The sequence below is a fragment of the Phyllobates terribilis genome, unplaced genomic scaffold, assembly GCF_046119375.1.
Source record: "Phyllobates terribilis strain yellow unplaced genomic scaffold, ASM4611937v1 Scaffold_4__5_contigs__length_816908805, whole genome shotgun sequence".
Lineage (NCBI taxonomy): Eukaryota > Metazoa > Chordata > Amphibia > Anura > Dendrobatidae > Phyllobates > Phyllobates terribilis.
This window is the reverse complement of record NW_027362764.1, coordinates 70,365,674-70,386,252: the sequence shown is the minus strand read 5'-3', so window position 1 is coordinate 70,386,252 and position 20,579 is coordinate 70,365,674. Positions and strand designations below refer to the sequence as shown.

The following is a 20,579-nucleotide window of genomic DNA, read 5'->3' as shown; positions in this document are numbered from 1 at the left end:
CCGTAATAATTGTACTAACATTGGTTCAAGCTTGTAGTATGGGTGTAGGTGATTGGCTATTGATATACTCAAAACAATATAAAATGCTAAGTAGAAATAAACGGGATTAGAGATTCTTGAATCCCCCCATACAGAGCTTTGCCTCCGTCTGGTTTTCTATTGGATTGTGCAATCAACCTTGTAACATAATAATTTGACACTCACTTGGTCAACCGTGAAGGGTCATTACTGCCCTCCCTCAACAGTATTAAATAAATTTCAGTAAGAGTGTTCAATACTTTTTCGCTGTGCCTTTTCTCTGAGCGAACGTGTTCAGAAAACGTTTGCCAATCTCAAATTCGGCACGAACATTGCACATTCGGATTCGTGTTTGGACCCCTAAGCGTTTTTACTCTAAATCGGCAAATTTTGGTCAAAGTGCAGTAAATGATCATGTTTCCACTACTGTTTTTTTAGGAGTTTGGCTAGGATAGTGGTTCTGTATGATGAGCGGGAGGAACGTGTTTGATGAGGAGAGTGAGTGGGGAGAGGTCAGATGAGCGGCGGACTGTTATTCTTCATTTTTTTTGTTAACTTTATATGTTAATGTGTGGAGATTCCGGCAGCCATTCAGGGCACTGGTATCATCCACAATGTCCAGACACAAGGGCTTGTGTCATTGGCTGCCGAAGTCATGTCCCTCTCCATTTAAAGAGTGTACATGTTGTTTTGGCGCCATTTTGTCAGTGTAACAGTACAGAGTGTCTGCTCCTGCTGCTGCTATTGGATAGTGAGATAGGTAGCTAGGTGGTTGCTTGTCATTCAGCTAGTTTAGATAGATTGTATCCTGTGTGGCTGTGAAATCGACCTTCCAGTAGATCAATCCTTTTTGCTTTTAATTCTTTTGTGCTGATATTCTGCTCCATCCAGGGGTCCACATTAGAAAATCTAAATTTTTGTGTCTGGTAGTACCATGCTACATAAACCAGGCCACTTTTGAGCTTTTAATTCTTTTGTGCTGATATTCTGCTCCATCCAGGGGTACACATTAGATAATCTGAATTTTAGTTGCTAATAGCGTGCTCCAGCCACGCTATCTGAGCAAATAAATACTGATTGGTATTTTAGTGACAGGTGACTGACATAGGGCATAGGTTTGTTAAACAGCTGGTTAAAAGAGGGGAAGGGTACATCCAACATGAGTGTGAAAAAGCGAGGTCGTGGTGGAAGAGGGAATAGGCTTGCTGTTCAAGGTATACATGGGGTAGGTGGTAATGTTCGTGAAAGCACTACTGAACAAACACCGTCTTGCCCTATCCAAAGACCACTGACAACTTCTGTTACTGGACAGGCTACTCCACTCCCTTTCTTTGGCAGCTGCACAGTGGTACCCTTTGTAGATGACGGCCAGAAAGAACATGTGCTCCAGTGCATGGCAAACGCCGCATCAAGTGGCCCCTCCTCCTCTTCCTCCACCTCAACATCACACACATCACAGTTCCCAAAAGCGGCACCCCAATTACCCTTGTTTCCCCCTGCATCACAACTCTCCAACTGCCCTACTTACTGTAGGGAACCACAGACGGGCGAGACTGCAGAGCTGTTCACACATTCTATGCCATCGGCATCAGAAGTCTGCTCCAAAGATTCACAAACTAAAGAGGAGGAAAGCGTCTGCACTGATGCCCAAAATTTTTTTCTGTTGGATCTGGGCCAGGACGAGGTAGAGTCAGAGCAGAGCCCTTACCCTCGTCACCAGACATTAACCCCTGGGGGAGGTGATCCTGGTGAGACTCAATACCTGAGGCGCATGCCGACTATATTGTGCTGTCAGGGAAGGAAGAGGAGGAGGGTGACTCTCAGGGCAAGGAGTGGGAGAACAGAGCGGATGACAATGAGGTTGCAGATCCCACTTGGTGTGAACCCAGAGGCACACAGCTGAGTAGCTCAGCAGATAAGGTGGAAGAGGAGGAAGATCAGGAGGTTACGTTGTGGCCTCCCACACAGACATGGAGTGATGCAATCACGACAAGCACTGCATCCACAGCCACAACTGTGGCTATGGCCAGCAATGGTCACGGATCTGCAGTTCACAGGGACGGCAAGGTTTGACTAGCCTGGGCCTTTTTTGAGACCGCAAAGGATGACCCAACTAACGTTATCTGCAAACTTTGTAAAAAATGACTGAGTAGAGGAAAAAATTTCAATAATTTGACTACTACATGCATGAACTGGCACATGTGCGATCAACATGCCTTAGTCTGGAAATTTCACTGCAATAAAATTCAGACTAGCGGGCCTCACCAACCACCAGCCGCTCCATCAACCGCATCTGCTGCTTCTTCCTCATCCGTCACCGTGGCAAGTGTTCTCACACAGGACTCCAGTTGCAGAACCTTGTTTTCCCGCTACAGTCAGGGTGAGTGAGAGACAGTCAGCGGTTACGGAAGTGAGCATGCCTGCTATTTTTATTTCACTGAGCACACCACACGCTTCTCAATCCAGACAACTAATACAATTAGGGATTCAAATGTTGGCAAGTGTAATGTTGCTAAACTGCTAAAAATGGACTAGTGGTAGATGCTGATACACATTTGGGTGAATATGCATATTTTTCTAGAGGTGTCAACTTCAGTATGTCCAAACTGCAATAGTAAAGTGATACTATGGATAGTAGAAAAGGTGCAAATCGATCCACAGGACTTGGTCCCGCGGCCACGTCAGCAATCTATGACAGCTGGTCTGATACCGTCTCCTATCTGATGGAATCGCCAGCCATCTTTTGATTAGCTGGCCTGGCACAACATCATCATCACAGCATGATGCACAAGTAATGTCATGCAACGCCGAGTAATAAAAAACAAATAGGCGGCTGGTGGCAGGTGAGAGGCGGTTGTCAGGGTTATCGCCCAGAGGTTACAGATTACTGACATGACCGCTACCATGTTTATGTATATTTATTGTATGTGACGCGCCCCCTGGGTCGTGGGGTACTCGGTAGCCGGGCCGGTCGTTGCTAGGGGAGATGTCACAGTGGCGGTGACCCGGTCCGTGACCCAGGGTGTTCAATAAAAGGGGTTTTAAAGACAAGGATTGTAGCTTTTATGTTTAATGTTCGTGACGCCACCTGTGGTATGCAGCTATATGGAGCCGCCGCTGCGGAGCAGGTCCTCTGGAGCTGTTGGTAATGCAGCAGAACATTAGAGTTAGGACTGTCCCATGAGGGTTGCCTTGACACGACGGGATAGCTTTTACATTATTTTGATCAAAATTATGTTAACTAAATACCCTTTATTATTCATTATTTATTATTATTATTTTTGCACTGTGCGATCTATCCATTTACTTCCAGTTATTTGGGTATTTTTATTTTTCTTGTCTTTGGTTTATCTCTGTCTAATGGCCTTGTGTGAACATGCATTTATATTTTGCAGGCACATCAATTTACGTTTCAGTTCAGACCTTCAGGTTTTTTTCTTTGTACCTCAGTGTGCTTTAGTGCATATAAAAGGGTGTGGCCGCCCTCTGTCTGAGCTGAAGAGCTCATTCTGCCCTGGGTCTATGCTTATAATAGGGATCCAGTCTCTCTGTCCTTGTCCATATGTATGTCACTTGACAAATGGTAAGGTTTTTAATATTAGAGTTAGGACTGTCCCATGAGGGTTGCCTTGACGCGTCGGGATAGCTTTTACATTATTTTGATCAAAATTATGTTAACTAAATACCCTTTATTACTCATTATTTATTATTATTATTTTTGCACTGTGCGATCTATCCAATTATTTCCAGTTATTTGGGTATTTTTATTTTTCTTGTCTTTGGTTTATCTCTGTCTAATGGCCTTGTGTGAACATGCATTTACATTTTGCAGGCACGTCAGTTTACGTTTCAGTTCAGACCTTCAGGTTTTTTTCTTTGTACCTCAGTGTGCTTTAGTGCATATAAAAGGGTGTGGCTGCCCTCTGTCTGAGCTGAAGAGCTCATTCTGCCCTGGGTCTATGCTTATAATAGGGATCCAGTCTCTCTGCCCTTGTCCATATGTATGTCACTTGACAAATGGTAAGGTTTTTAATATTAGAGCTAGGACTGTCCCATGAGGGTTGCCTTGACGCGGCGGGATAGCTTTTACATTATTTTGATCAAAATTATGTTAACTAAATACCCTTTATTATTCATTATTTATTATTATTATTTTTGCACTGTGTGATCTATCCATTTACTTCCAGTTATTTGGGTATTTTTATTTTTCTTGTCTTTGGTTTATCTCTGGTAATGCAGCAGAGTTGGTTCAGCTCTCCACAGGTAGAGCTAAGCTCCAGGGCATTGCTGTGGTGATTATAGATGAGGTAGATGTTGTTGTGCAGTGTAGTGCAGAGGATGATGGCGCAGCAATAATTCACAGAGACAGTGGGCTGCAGTCTTCAGGGTTTACTCATGATTATCACATTGCTCCTGGTTACAACTGCAGTTCATAACCACCCACGTCGTCTGGTGTTTACTCAGGGAGGGGTTCAGCAATCCCTCAGGTAATTCAAGAGCACCTAACAGAACCCCATTCTGTGTGCCTCTCCTGGTCGTCTTCCTGCGCTAGCTCTCACCCTCCTGCCCTGCGCCTCGCAAATAGTGTCCCAAGCCGGTGACCTCAGATCTTGGCGGGAAACCTGGAGTTCCCTGGATCCTGTGTGGCTACCTTTTTGGCGATTAATTGCGGCTGTGGCAACTACACCCTGGAAATGTAGAAGCCTCCGGTTTCTAGCTGAATGTTATAATTCTCACTAGTTAGGGGCCGGTCCCCTTTGTGGCCTGATCCTTCCACTCCTGGTAGATTGGGGGGAGTAAGGGTGGCCTCCTGCACTTCCCGTACCCCTAGGATCCACTCTTTCCTTCTTTCTTTCCTGTAATAGTATTGGTCTTCTTATAGGGGCTAAAAAGATTGTTTGGGCCCCTTAATCTACAAGGCCTGCATGAGACTGCAACCCCTGCACTAATTGGAGTTACGCCTCTGCATAGCGCTCCATTCACCAAGCAGAGGCCAAAAAAGATGTACTTTTGTCCCACTTTTTCTGGTTTACTCTATTCTATTTTTTTTCTTCAGGTTTGTAATAGCATATGGTACTCCAATTCAATAAGGCTGGCATTTTGTATATTAAAAGATATCCTGAATTCACTTATTGAATTCCACACATCTTCTGAGGCACCTCTGTGCATCTTGCCAGAAATATTACTCTAGTTCGAGACTGGAGTAACATTTCTAGTGTAGGAAACAGTTCCAGTTTTTCTGGCATACTTTGAGTAATTTTGGCCACAGAGTAAAAAAAAACACCATACAGTGTGGTATATTATTTTTGCAAAGGGACACTTATTATGTGCTTGTAGAATGCAATCAAGGAAACCTTCTATGCAACCAACTGTAAGGGCTTATTCAGACGTCAGTGATTTTTGTCCGAAGCAAATAACAGCCTGTGATTCATTAATGTTTTTAATCAGAGTCTCATCACAGCTTGATTTTTTTCACAGACCTATAGACTGGCATTGGCTAGTTTTATCCAACACTCGGATCAATATCTGAAAAGTCTCCATGCTTTTCTGCGGACCACTCAGTCAGGGGAAAAAAATCAAATCTATGAACTACCCCATAGACTGTTATACATATGAGTGCTGTCCGCGAAAAACACGGATAGCATTTGTACAAGAAAATCTGACATCTGAAAAAAATCTCTTGAAAAGACAAATTGAGACATTTAACCACTTCTGGACTGAGCAACTTTTTGTCATTACATTTTTTTCTCTTCTTTGAATGATGATAATTTTTGTTATTTTCTTGTCTACATAGCCATATGAGGGTTTTTTTTTTAGCGGGATGAGTTTAGAATGATACCATTCATTTTATCATGAAATGTCTGGAAAAACAGAACAAAAATTGCAAGTTGGATGAAATTGTGAAAAAAAAAACACAATTCTATGTTTTCTGGTTTCCAACAGCATTATATTGGAAAATGACCTGTAACTGGGATTATCCAAGTCAGTACAATAACAGCAATTCCAAACTTGCATAGTTTTTTATATAAAGGGGTTGGCCACTATTCAGACAACCCCTTCTCAATTCCTATATTCCTCTATGTAAAATAAAACAACCTGTACACACCTCAGCCAGTGCTGTTTCAGCATCATCATTGTCGAAACTCCCAGGGCTTGCATAACGTTATGTCACATAAGCCCTGCAGCCAATCAGCAGACGCTGAAGGGCGGCTTCGCTCTCACTTTCTTTGGATGAAACTGACATCCAGAGGAAGTGAGAGCTGCTGCTTCCACTTACATTGCTGGAACAGCGCCGCTACCAGGAGTGAGTACAGTCTGTTTTTATTTTACATATAGGAATAAAGTAATTGAGTTGGAGTGGTCTGAGTAGTGGACAACCCCTTTGAGGAGTGACTAAATAAAACTGTCAGTCACACTTATGTAACACAATTTTTCTGCAATGTGTGCATTTTGGGATAAGGGTATGATGTTGAATGTGGGCTGGTAGGGTTTGTTTGCCAAGGCTACTTTTACGTCTCAGTCTGACTGGTAGTTGGATTCGTGTGAACTGAATTTCCAAAATATTTTCTGGCAAATCCTAATTCTTCAGGGGCTCTTAACGTAACAGGTAATGTAAAAATAGAGATTTTTAAATTTCGAAGGTTCAGCTACTGCATTTGACAGAGAGCAGCTAATATGACTGACAGTGACGGTTATGGTTTATAGGTATAGCTGACTCCGTCTTATGCGATCTGAGACACTTATAAGAAAAGAATAGTATTTTTTATGATATGAAGATGTCCGTCTGCTCTCTCAAGGCGTCTTAAATCCTGTAATCAGTCAACAGCTCGGCTATAAGTACTCCGAGGATTTATAGTGCTTTATAGATTCTTCTATTACCTGAAGGCCCATCATAATTGCCACCTTAGTTTAAATACAATTGTGCTACTTTTCTAAAAGTTCCTTGAAGACAACTTGAAATTTAGTTTCTCCATTCAGGTATTGATCCGCATCACTCATATTCCCGGCAGAGCAATATCATAACATGTTGGGCCAGCTGAGCAAAAATCTAGTTTCTAGTTTCTTTATTGAAAAATCTATCTCGATCTGGGAGTGAGTCTTTAATAGAGATGAGCGGTGTTCGACTAGAACTGTTCGCCAATCTCAAATTCGAGCTGTTTTGGGCGGTGTTCGAGTTGTTCGACGAACCCGAACGATTTGCAAAAAATTCGGCTGTTCGAGGTTATGTTCGATAACTGTTCGTACACCAAAAGCGTGTCCTGCATGTCTGGCGCTATTTAGAGCACCAATCATGCAGGGATTGTCTGCCACTCACTGTAATGCCACAGCCATGGTGGTTGTGGCATTACAGTGATTGCCCAAATCGATGGGAACAGTGCCAACAGTGAAACATGAAAAGCGGCAATTCAGCAGCGGCATACACCGGTACCCGACAATTTAGAACCGAAAGAATAGAGCTTCACACATAGATTAGATAGATATAAACATGTCAGCCACATATATACGAAGTACAGAGAAAGTGCTGCTTACTGTACTTGTCATTTAGCGTAAAGGATTTATCAAAAAAAATAATAGTGTTTTCATGCACCGTCTCTTTAAAAAAGCCGTCCGGCAATTCAGCAGCGGTACCCGACAATTTATAACAGACAGAATAGAGCTTCACACATAGATTAGATAGATAGAAACATGTCAGCCACATATATACGAAGTACAGTGACAGTGTTGCTTACTGTACTTGTCATTTAGCGTAAAGGATTTATCAAAAAAAATAATAGTGTTTTCATGCACCGTCTCTTTAAAAAAGCCGGCCGGCAATTCAGCAGCGGTACCCGACAATTTAGAACAGAAAGATAGAGCATCACACATAGATTAGATAGATAGAAACATGTCAGTCACATATATATGAAGTACAGTGATAGTGTTGGTTACTGTACTTGTCATTTAGTATTAAAATAAAGGATTTATTATTAAAAAAATTGGCGTGGGGTTCCCCTTAATTTTAGGCTCTAGCGGAGGTTAAGCAGACGGCTGGGGCAGATGTTTGAAGCCTGGGAAGGGGGTAATGCCCACGGAGCTTCCCAGGCTACTAATATCAGCCCCCAGCTGAATACATAGCCTTTACTAGCTATTAAAATGGGGGACCCCCCAAAAAAAATGACGTGGGGTCCCCCCTAATTTAATAGCTAGCAGAGGCTAGGCAGACAGCTGGGGGCTGATATTAATAGCCCAGGAAGGGAGCCATGAATATTGGCCCCCTCCCAGGCTAGAAACACCAGCCGTCAGCCGCCCCAGAAATGGCGCATTCATAGGATGCGCCAATTCTGGCACTTAGCCTCGCTCTTCCACGCTGCCCTGGTGCGGTGGCAGGGGGTAATAGGGCTGGGGTTGATGTCAGCTTATAATGCCAGCTGACATCAAGCCCAGGTTAGTAATGGAGAGGCGTCTATAAGACACCCCCATTACTAACCCCATAGTCAAAGTTAAAAAAAAACACAAACACCCAGAATAAAGTCCTTTAATTGAAATAAAGACACAATCCTTTATTGTTCTAAATTAAACCATACTTACCGTCACGCCCATTCCAGCTGAAGCCAACGATCTCCTGCAATAAAAGAAAAATAATAAAGCAACCTCATCCTTACCTTTCCATGGTTCCCACTACAGCTTCAGCTCTGCTACATCGAGATGACAGGCTGGACCGCAGCAGAACGCTGCCATCCAGCCTGTCATCCCGCAGACACTGAGAAGCGCAGGCTTGCTTGCGCTCCACAGTGTCTCTCTGTGAGGGCATCCAGATGAGCCGAGTTAATGTCCAATGAACTCGGCTCACCTCATGCACGTCACTGACAGCGTGGGAAAATTCTCACGCTGAAGCGGTGAGTGCAGGAGAATTCTCCCACGCTGTCAGTGACGTGCATAAGGTGAGCTCATGTCCAATGAACTCAGCTCACCTCCTGCACGTCACTGACAGCGTGGGAGAATTCTCCTGCATTCAGCGCTTCAGCGTGAGAATTCTCCCAGCTGAAGCGCTGAGTGCAGGAGAATTTTCCCACGCTGTCAGTGACGTGCATAAGGTGAGCTCATGTCCAATGAACTCAGCTCACCTCCTGCACGTCACTGACAGCGTGGGAGAATTCTCCTGCACTCAGCGCTTCAGTGTGAGAATTCTCCCACGCTGAAGCGCTGAGTGCAGGAGAATTTTCCCACGCTGTCAGTGACGTGCATGAGGTGAGCCGAGTTCATTGGACATTAACTCGGCTCATCTGGATGCCCTCACAGAGAGACACTGTGGAGCGCAAGCAAGCCTGCGCTTCTCAGTGTCTGCGGGATGACAGGCTGGATGGCAGCGTTCTGCTGCGGTCCAGCCTGTCATCTCGATGTAGCAGAGCTGAAGCTGTCATGGGAACCATGGAAAGGTAAGGATGATGTTGCTTTATTATTTTTCTTTTATTTCAGGAGATCGTTGGCTTCAGCTGGAATGGGCGTGATGGTAAGTATGGTTTAATTTAGAACAATAAAGAATTGTGTGTTTATTTCAATTAAAGGACTTTTTTCTGGGTGTTGTGTTTTTTTTAAATACTTTACTAGAAATTCATGGTGGTCATGTCTAATATTGGCGTGACCCCATGAATTTCGGGCTTAGGGCCAGCTGATGCCAAGCTGGCCCTAACCCCTTTATTACCCAGTGAGCCACCGCACCAGGGCCCTGGATGAGTTGGGTACAGCGCCAGAAGATGGCGCTTCTATGAACGCGCCATTTTCCGGGGTGGCTGCGGACTGCAATTTGCAGCGGGGGTGGCCCAGAAAGCTTGGGCCTCCCTGCGCTGCGGATTCCAGCCCCCAGCTGCCTAGTTGTACCTGGCTGGACACAAAAATAGGGCGAAGCCCCACGTATTTTTTTTTTAATTATTTCATGAAATTCATGAAATAATTAAGAAAAAAAGGGCTTCCCTATATTGTTGTGTCCGGCCAGGTACAAATAGGCAGCTGGTGGTTGGGGGCAGCCCGTTCCTGCCTGCTGTACCTGGCTGGACACAAATATAGTGCGAAGCCCCACGTCAATTTTTTTTAAATTATTTCATGAATTTCATGAAATAATTAAAAAAAAAATACGTGGGGCTTCGCCCTATTTTTGTGTCCAGCCAGGTACAACTAGGCAGCTGGGGGCTGGAATCTGCAGCGCAGGGAGGCCCAAGCTTTCTGGGCCCCCCCCGCTACAAATTGCAGTCCGCAGCCACCCCGGAAAATGGCGCGTTCATAGAAGCGCCATCTTCTGGCGCTGTACCCAACTCATCCAGGGCCCTGGTGCGGTGGCTCACTGGGTAATAAAGGGGTTAGGGCCAGCTTGGTATTATCAGCTGGCCCCAAGCCCAAAATTCATGGGGTCACGCCAGTATTAGACATGACCGCCATGAATTTCTAGTAAAGTATTTAAAAAAAACACAACACCCAGAATAAAGTCCTTTAATTGAAATAAAGACACAATTCTTTATTGTTCTAAATTAAACCATACTTACCATCACACCCATTCCAGCTGAAGCCAACGATCTCCTGCAATAAAAGAAAAATAATAAACCAACCTCATCCTTACCTTTCCATGGTTCCCACGACAGCTTCAGCTCTGCTACATCGAGATGACTGGCTGGACCGCAGCAGAACGCTGCCATCCAGTCTGTCATCCCGCAGACACTGAGAAGCGCAGGCATGCTTGCGCTCCTCACTGTCTCGCTGTGACGGCATCCAGATGAGCCGAGGTCATGTCCAATGAACTCGGCTCACCTCATGCACGTCACTGACAGCGTGGGAAAATTCTCCTGCAATCAGCGCTTCAGCGTGAGAATTTTCCCACGCTGTCAGTGAAGTGCATGAGGTGAGCTGAGTTCATTGGACATGAACTCGGCTCATCTGGATGTCGTCACAGAAAGACGCTGAGCAGCGCAAGCAAGCCTGCGCTTCTCAGTGTCTGCGGGATGACAGGCTGGATGGCAGCATTCTGCTGCGGTCCAGCCTGTCATCTCGATGTAGCAGAGCTGAAGCTGTCGTGGGAACCATGGAAAGGTAAGGATGAGGTTGCTTTATTATTTTTCTTTTATTGCAGGAGATCGTTGGCTTCAGCTGGAATGGGCGTGATGGTAAGTATGGTTTAATTTAGAACAATAAAGGATTGTGTCTTTATTTCAATTAAAGGACTTTATTCTGGGTGTTTGTGTTTTTTTTAACTTTGACTATGGGGTTAGTAATGGGGGTGTCTTATAGACGCCTCTCCATTACTAACCTGGGCTTGATGTCAGCTGGCATTATAAGCTGACATCAACCCCAACCCTATTACCCCCTGCCACCGCACCAGGGCAGCGTGGAAGAGCGAGGCTAAGTGCCAGAATTGGCGCATCCTATGAATGCGCCATTTCTGGGGCGGCTGACGGCTGGTGTTTCTAGCCTGGGAGGGGGCCAATATTCATGGCTCCCTTCCTGGGCTATTAATATCAGCCCCCAGCTGTCTGCCTAGCCTTTGCTAGCTATTAAATTAGGGGGGACCCCACGTCATTTTTTTTGGGGGGTCCCCCATTTTAATAGCTAGTAAAGGCTATGTATTCAGCTGGGGGCTGATATTAGTAGCCTGGGAAGCTCCGTGGGCATTACCCCCTTCCCAGGCTTCAAACATCTGCCCCAGCCGTCTGCTTAACCTCCGCTAGAGCCTAAAATTAAGGGGAACCCCACGCCAATTTTTTTAATAATAAATCCTTTATTTTAATACTAAATGACAAGTACAGTAACCAACACTATCACTGTACTTCATATATATGTGACTGACATGTTTCTATCTATCTAATCTATGTGTGATGCTCTATCTTTCTGTTCTAAATTGTCGGGTACCGCTGCTGAATTGCCGGCCGGCTTTTTTAAAGAGACAGTGCATGAAAACACTATTATTTTTTTAAATAAATCCTTTACACTAAATGACAAGTACAGTAAGCAACACTGTCACAGTACTTCATATATATGTGACTGACATGTTTCTATCTATCTAATCTATGTGTGATGCTCTATTCCTTCTTGTCTAAATTGTCGGGTACCGGTGTATGCCGCTGCTGAATTTGCCGGCCGGCTTTTTTAAAGAGAGTGTCTTCTGAGCAGTTTCTCAGCTTTTGGACACCTTTGCAGGTGTTTTCTATGTGTTTCTATGTGTTTTTGTTTGCCTGCCATTGGTTTTAACGGTGTTCGACGGTGTTCTAAGGTGTTCGACGAACAGTTCGACGAACAGTTCCTCGAACATCCCGGTGTTCGACGAACCGAACCGAACCCGAACACTACGGGGGTGGCTCAACACTAGTCTTTAAGTAATGCTAATTCAACATTTGCAGCTCGAAAAACTTGCACAATGCCTTAGTAACATAATTAGAAGGCAAAGAAGAAGACTTTATGTTTTATCACATGTGATGTACTGTGATTTTGGCTTCAGCTAGAGAAAGGTTATCGATTGCATAGACATATCAAAGAGGATGTATGCTAGGGGATATGAAAGTTTCATATTTACAGTCTTCACACTGGCTCAAAAATATGAGTATATTATGAGTATATTTAAATATAATGATCCTACTGCATGGCATGGATGCTATGTTGATTTTGTACCAAGGTGGATTTTGAAAAAAATCTTAAGCAATTTAAATTAGATTTGTAATATGGATAAAAATATTACCAAAGTATAAGTTATTGTTATTGCAGGAGCCAAGGAATCCAGATGCAAAGATAAATGAACAAACTGAATATTTGCTTTGGGACGACAACTTTACCAAACATGAGATTTTGCTGTTGGGTTCATTTTGATTTTCTTGGCTGGCAGACTGGACCATCAGGTTGGCCCTGGATGTTGGGTGTCAAGGGAGACACAAGCAAACTAGGAGCAATGTATTTAGATATAAGGCTAGACAGTAAATTAGAACTTTGCCCTGGGTGAAAGAAACCCAAACTAGAACTCTGCATGCCACAATGTTTCTGGAAAAAGAAGAAATTTAACAAATCAGACGTTCAGCAGTCCAGTTCTATTGTTCCACTATATTAGACATGAACAAATGGATCTGTTGTAACACGGGTACTTTAGATGCAGCGACACAGAAACACAGAGCAGCCAATACAGGGTTAATAAACAGGGGAAGTTTATAATAACAGGGTCAATCTCCACGCAGGGAGTAACAGGGGAAAATATGGGGGAAAACAAGGGAAGTAGCAGGTAAAAGTCTTTAACTGACAGTTCACAGTTTAACTAGATATAGCAGAGTCGAACTGGTTGTAATCGACAGTTTTTACACTTAGCTGACTCTTTTCCTCCACAAGGCAGTAGCCAGCTGAGGCCGGTGTTGATTTCTTCAGGCTTCCCCACCCAAACAATGCTCCGTCTTCTGGCATCAGCGGGCGGTCTCCGGTTTTACCCGCAAAGCCCCTAGTCCATAACAGTGCACTTCACTTCACGTGTTTGGCTCCACAGACCCTGCGTCTCTTCTCTAGTCGGCTTGACTTCTCCGGTCCATTGCATTCGACTCTTTCTTCCAGTACTGGAGCCAGGAGCATGGACCCTCTCACACTGCTCTGCTGAGGAGGACCCAGCTCCGCTTTCCCGCGCAAACGTCCTCGTCCCTTTCTCTCTCTCCCCACACCACCAGTTTTCCGGTCACCTGACCTCCCAGCTCTCACTCTGGACACGCCCCCAGCTACCCAGTCACCTGACTCCTGTGCTCGCAGTCTGTCTTCCCCCTGTAAACAGATGCACGGCCCTGGCAGTTCCGGATTCCTTGCTCTGAAAGTACTTACACCCCGGTCTTCCCCCTTACACTGTAACAAATTAAATTTTTTATGAATTTTCAGACAATTTTGTATTGTGGCAAATAACATTTTTTTGTGAATAGATTCTCATGAATTCAACATAATGACAGTCGGCTGTTACACTTTATTGTCACTTGTCCTAGGTGCTCACATGTCCGACTCCTTACTCTTACTCTTTCGCAGTTTTCTGGTCCTCCATTCCAGTCCTCGGCTCTTCTGATGCTAAAACCAATGATTAACCTTGTGTGGTTGTTGTAACACAGGTACTTTAGATGCAGTGACACAGAAACACAGAGCAGCCAGTACAGGGTTAATAAACAAGTGGGATTTACTGTAACAGGGCAATCTACACGCAGGGAGTAACAGGGGAAATATGGGGACAACAAGGGGAGTAGCAGGTAACAGACTATAAACGACAATTCACAGTTTGGCTAGATGTAGCACAGTTGACACGGTTGTAATCGGCAGTTTTACACTTCGCTGACTCTTGTTCCCAACAAGGCAGATGCCGGCTGATGCCGGTGTTGTTTTCTTCTGTCTTCCTCGCCTAAACAATGCTCCATCTTCTGGCGGCAGCGGGCGGTCTCCGGTTTGACCCCCTGAGCCCCTAGTCCATAACACTGCACCTCACTTGCTCGGCTCCACGGACCCTGCGTCTCTTCTCCCTCTAGTCGGGCTTGACTCCCACTGTTAACTGCCTGCTTTCCCGCGCAAAACTCCTTTTTCTCCCTCTTCCTAGACACGCTTCCAGCTCCCCGGTCACCTGAGCCCTGGCTCTGGACACGCCCCCAGCTTCCCGGTCACCTGACTCCTGTGCTCGCAGTCTGTCTTCCCTCTGCAACCAGAGGCACGGCCCCGGCAGTTCCGGATCCCTTGTTCTGAAAGTACTTACACCCCGGTCTTCCCCCTTACACTCCTGCTCTCCTTTAACTCGCCATTCCACGGGCGAGAGTTCCTTCACCAAAGGACTTGGACTTCCTGAATGATACGTTGCCATATAAATTGATCTTGTTCGTAACAGTGAGGAGGCACTCCTGCAGTTGTCCGTTCTGACCGGCGTAACTCAGTTTGACCGATGGGGGGTGCAGGGACACTTGGATTCCCAATCTCCGCCTGCCCGGTGGCTTCAACCAATGGTGTTCCCTCCCCGCCTGCACTGGGGACTGCAGGTAATCGAGTGCTGGGGCTCGGAGGTAGAATCAACATTTCTTCTTCATCCACATTGTGGCTTGGGGCAACTGTGATAGGACCCTCTCTAGAAGCAGGTGATCCTTCTTCATCTTCGTCATCTTTAGACAGACAGGGCCGCAGCATACTACGGTGAACCACTCTGGTAGGGGCTCCTTCAGCCCCCTCGGGTTGAACTTCATACACAGGTCCTTCAGCGCCAACCCTGCGCTTCACTCGGTGCGGGGTCCGTTCCCACCGCCTACTCAATTTGCATCGGGGCAGCCTGTCTCAAATCAACACCTGCTCCCCGGGCCTCAGAGCTGTCCCTCGAAGAGGCAATGTCTCAAGATGTTTGAGCTCCCGAAACTTTTGTTGTACCAACCGTCGGAGGGTCTGCAGTCGATGCCGGTGTTCCCGGACCCAGTAAGACATCCCCGTCCGTGGGTAGTCCTCCTCGGGGTCCAGCTCTAACTCAGTAATCTCTCGCCCCTTTCGCCCGAACAGTAAGGTATAAGGAGTGAATCCCGTTGTACTATTCACTCGGTTGTTGTAGACCCGCACCACCTCGGCCACAAACTCAGGCCACCGTACCTTCCGATCTTCCTCCAACGTGCGGAGCATTTGGATCAGTGTCCGATCAAAGCGTTCACAGGCCCCATTTTCATAAGGGTGGTAAGGAGTAGTCCGTGACTTCTCAATCCTGTACAACCAATGCCGCTCTTCCATCACCCGGCCCTGGAAGCGGGCGCCTTGATCGGAATGGATCCTCTTTGGGCAGCCGAACACCCGAATGAAGTCTCGGCAGATGGCCTGCGCAGCAGATTCGACGGTCTGGTCTCTGGTCGGGGTCACCACCGCAAACTTTGTGAAGTGGTCTGTCATCACTAGGCAATGTTCATACCCGAGATGTGCCGGTCCAACAGTCAAATAGTGGATCCAAGGGGGCAGAAGTCAAAATAGTTTGTATGGGGACCCGCTGGTCCGGGAGCTTAACTAGCTCACGGCTCCGACATCTTCGACAAGTGTCTTCCATTGTTGCTCGCAGTCAGGGGGGATACACCAGCCTCTGCACGCACTGAAATGTCTTTTCTGGTCCGAAGTAAGCCCCTCGTTCATGAGCCTCCTTATCCACTACTCCGACCAACTTCTCTGGGATCACCATTTGCCAAGTGATCCCGAACTCTCGCAGTAGTTGTACCCGTCGGTACAGCAACCCGTCTCGCAAACAAAGTCTCTCCCATTGTTCCAGCATTTTCAGGGCCCCCGGGGACAGGGTACTCCTCTCCTTTCGACTGGGGACCTGTCTCAAAGCCACTCATTGACGTAATTAGGCGACTTCTTAGTCAGTCTGTTGAAGTCGAACCCAGTCGTCTCATGGCTGCCCTAGCACTTGTTCTTCCAACGTCTCTCCGATCTGTCCCTGCGCCGCGACCAGCGGTCCCACGAAACTTCGGAAGCTAGGGACCTCATCCATCTCCAAATCTTCATCGCGGTCATGATCAGGCCGTTAATATGTCACTGTGGAGAGGGCGTCGGTGTGAGTATTCTCTGCCTTAGACCGGTAGGCGATCTTATACCGGTACCTGGCCATGCGGGCCACCCATCGCTGCTACAGGGCCCCCAATTTCGCATTCTCCAGGTGAGCCAGCGGGTTGTTATCTGTTCTCACCAGTACTTCGGACCCGGCAAACTTTTTGGTCATTGCCCAAACCGGAGCCAGCAACTCTAATTTGAAAGAGCTATAATTATCTGGGTTCCTCTCGGAGTCGTGAAGGGAGCGACTGGCGTAGGCGCAATCACACGCTCTTTCTCCTCCTGTACTTGGGATAACACGGCTCCCAGACCATGTAGGCTCCCATCAGTGTGGAGTATGAATGGTTGGGAGAAATCTGCATAGGCAAGTATTGTGTCTCCTGTGCTCGCAGTCTGTCTTCCCCCTGCAACCAGAGGCACGGCCCCGGCAGTTCTTGATCCCTTGTTCTGAAAGTACTTACACCCTGGTCTTCCCCCTTACATGGTCACGAGAGGGCGGTGCAGGTCATTGATGTCCATCATATGCATTGCCTATCACGTGAGTGCATGATGCCAATTACTAGCCTCAGCACAGAGAGAATTCAAGACAGGAGCAGAGTTCTGGCGGAACTTCAGCAGTAGCGGCATATGGACAGTTAAAGGCCAAAGACAGTTGGCTATAATGTGTTTTATTACTTTTTACCCCTCAATTTATTATTCTTTGGGCTCTAGAGAGACTTTAGACCATGATAAACATCAGCAGAGGCACTTACAAATTGGATACATTTTTGTCAGACAGATCGAATCTTCCATCTGAATTGAGCGAAGCTGCCCCAAATAAATTTCAGATGAATCATCTCTATAACAAATAAATATGGAGGCCACTTTTAGTCACAGTAGGACCATTAGCTTTTTAAATCCAAATGGGAAGGTTTACATTAAAGTTGATGGAGATATCTCATGCCTTTGTCCACCTTCACGTTTACATCTTTGCCCTTGTGGGTTAAGAAGATCATATGTTGAAAAAAGACTTAGGTACATCAATTTCAACCTTTGTCCACCAGTTCTACATTCTCTATTTCTTGATGATTTATAATCTATGATGCCATAAGTTGTAAGAAAAGCATCCAGACCTTTTATTAAAGCTGCTATAGTGTCGGCCATTACTACTTCTTGTGGTCGCGCATTCCACAGTCTGACTGCTCTGACTGTAAAGTAAAGAAACCTTTCCTGTTTAGGTGCCGGAATCGCATTTCTTCCACCCGTAATGGGCGCCCCCTGGTCCTTATTATGGTCTTTGGAAGGAATAAGTCTTATTCCATTCCTTTGTACTGACCACACATATGTTTATACATATATATGAGATCTTCTCTGAGGCATCCTTTTCTCTAAGCTAAACAAGACCAACTTTTCCAACCTCTCATCCTATAGGAGGCCTTCCATCCCTTGTAATAATTTAGTTGGCCGCCTTTAAACTGACTCTAACTTCCCAATATCCTTTTTAAAATTTGGAGCCAAAAATTGGATCCCATATTCAAGATGTGGCCTCACCAGTGATCGATAGTGATGTTCTTCACTCATTTACAGACACAGCAACCAGCAACAGTCATTACTTATAGGTTAGATAAGCGCTTTATAACCATTGGTAGTGATACCTGCATTTCTATCATTGAGGGCAAATCCACTGTTTCATATATGTTCTTCAGCAAATCAAATATTTGCCCTTACAGTGAATGGAAGTCAAGCTGTTGTATCTGATCCCACAGTGTGAGCGTGGAGGTAGGGAGGCCTGGGGCTCTGTGCATGCAATGGGAATACCATTATCCATTTAATGCGGAAAAAAACGTATGTATCTCTTACTTTTATAAGAACCCGTATTTGGCCGGTAGCTTTTGATGACATGTAGTACCAAAACGTCAGCATACAATTCCTTGCCGACTCTTTCCACTTGGAGCTTTTCAGGTGGGCTTTTTCACCACGTAATCCAAGATAAGATGTCTCGAGGTACAAAAAGTGACCTATTGTATCAATCACAGGGAGCGGAAAGACTGGTTATATTAGACGTTGTACTTAACATTATTATCAAAAGTAAAAGATTTATGTTTCATGCACAATGATAATACAACTACATACAATCATAAAAGCACACTAATAGATGTGTACGAGCCAATACTATGTCGGAAAGCTTCCAATGTCATGTCCATCAGATTTCATACAGTATTACTGCAGGATACTCACTTAGGTATATGCTAGAGATGATTGATGCATTTCAAACTCAAAATTGCCAATTGTGTAGAATTTTTCCAAAAATTTGTTCACAGACAATTGACTCGCCGCAAAATGCAAGTACAACAAAGCCTCCAATTGACCTGAAAACACATGTGTAACACACTAAGGTCTACTCGGACTGTACTGAACATTTTTTTAACTCTTTAAGCCAAACACAGCCTTAGCAATGTCCAAATGACTTCAAAATATATGGATATGTGTAAATGGATGGTAGCTGTTTTTTCACTGCTGTGCTATCATACACACTAATTGTAGTGTTTACTCTGTGTTTTAAAGCCTTCTTTCCCTAAGACCAGGTTCACACGTTCAGTATTTGGTCAGTATTTTACCTCAGTATTTGTACACCAAAATCATGAGTGAAACAATCAGAGGAAAAGTATAATAGAAACCCATCACCCTTTCTGTATTTTCCACCCACTCCTGGTTTTGGCTTGAAATAGTGATGTAAAATACTGACCAAATACTGAATGTGTGAACATGGCCTAACTTTATGGCTCTGCTGTCAGCTCTCACAATCCAGATTCAATATAAGGCCATGGCCCCACTATCAGTATTTGGTCAGTATTTTTTCTCAGGAGTGGGAGACAAAACCAGGTGAGGAACAATCAGAGAAAAGGTATAATAGAAACAAGTCACCAATTTCTGCATTTATCTCCCACTCCTGATTTTGGCTCCCATTCCCGAGACAAAATACTGAATGAATACAGACCCAATACTGATAGTGGGGCTGTGGCCTTAAATGGCTGCTGCATTCCCTGCCTCTGCTTTTATACAGGCTCTGATAGTTCCTCATTATTGGTTGTGCAATACAATTTCATGTAATAGCTGCAAGGCATTATGGGGAAGCCCATGCAGTCACATCTGAAGTCATGTGAGCCTTTTTTGACTCATATAATCTTCTATTTTGTGTAAAATGATAGTGGGTATTTTTTCGTTGATTCACGCAAATCAAATTGCAAATTGTTTGAATTTGCCAGCTTCAGTGAATTTTCTAAAATTCAATTTGCAATGAATCAATTAGCTCATCTCTAGTATTTGCAAAAATCTGAACAGAGGAGCCATATGGAGGCACATAGATTTAAGAGTAGGGAGCATCAGTACTTTCTTGAAGATTTTCCATGCTACAAAAATCATTATGTGGTTTGCCATTCACTTTTTTTTCTTAAAACAACCTAAAATGCTCTAAAAGAACAAAAAATATTACCTTTTATTCTCTGTTCTTATAAGTCCATGTCATGCCACTAAGATCATCACAGCGGCCAATGATTGGCTACAGTGGTCATATGTTCTGTTAACACATTAGACAAAGAAGAAAAGAGACTGACAGAACACTAATAGAAGTGTTGCCATTGTGGTGGCGGAGTACTCGTGTGGGGAGTATTATTTATTTTTCTATTTTATAGCATTCTATTTGTTTTTTTAGATAATTGGTTGGAAAACTTCTATTCTATTTAACATACTTTGCCTTGGTCATATGTTGGTTATGGAGGAAAGGAGTTTTTCTCTTTAGTGTATATAGAAAGTATGTATCATTTTTCCCAATGATTTTCATGGAATCAATGGGCCAACAAAACTGATTTTTCATCAAAACTTATAACCCATAATCCATCCTACTTATTTATGTAAGTGCATTATAAAACTAACCGATCACCATCTTCTCCAGTTTCCAACGTGGCTTCTGTCCTATTTTGGCTCATAGGCTGTGAATTGGAACTAGCCAGCTCACACAAGGCTTTATATGCGATCAAAAGGTGTTTTGTTAATGCAAGTCT

General features: G+C 44.7%; 1 protein-coding gene across 1 annotated transcript in view; it reads right to left on the bottom strand.

Annotated features, from left to right (window-relative positions):
* The window catches only part of MALRD1 (MAM and LDL receptor class A domain containing 1), a 900,174-nt gene that overhangs the window by 292,509 nt on the left and 587,086 nt on the right, over positions 1-20,579 (bottom strand). Inside the window, exon 28 of the mRNA XM_073677476.1 lies at positions 18,379-18,536. Within this exon, the coding sequence (XP_073533577.1) occupies positions 18,379-18,536 (158 nt within the window). The remainder of the gene's footprint in view (positions 1-18,378; positions 18,537-20,579) is intronic.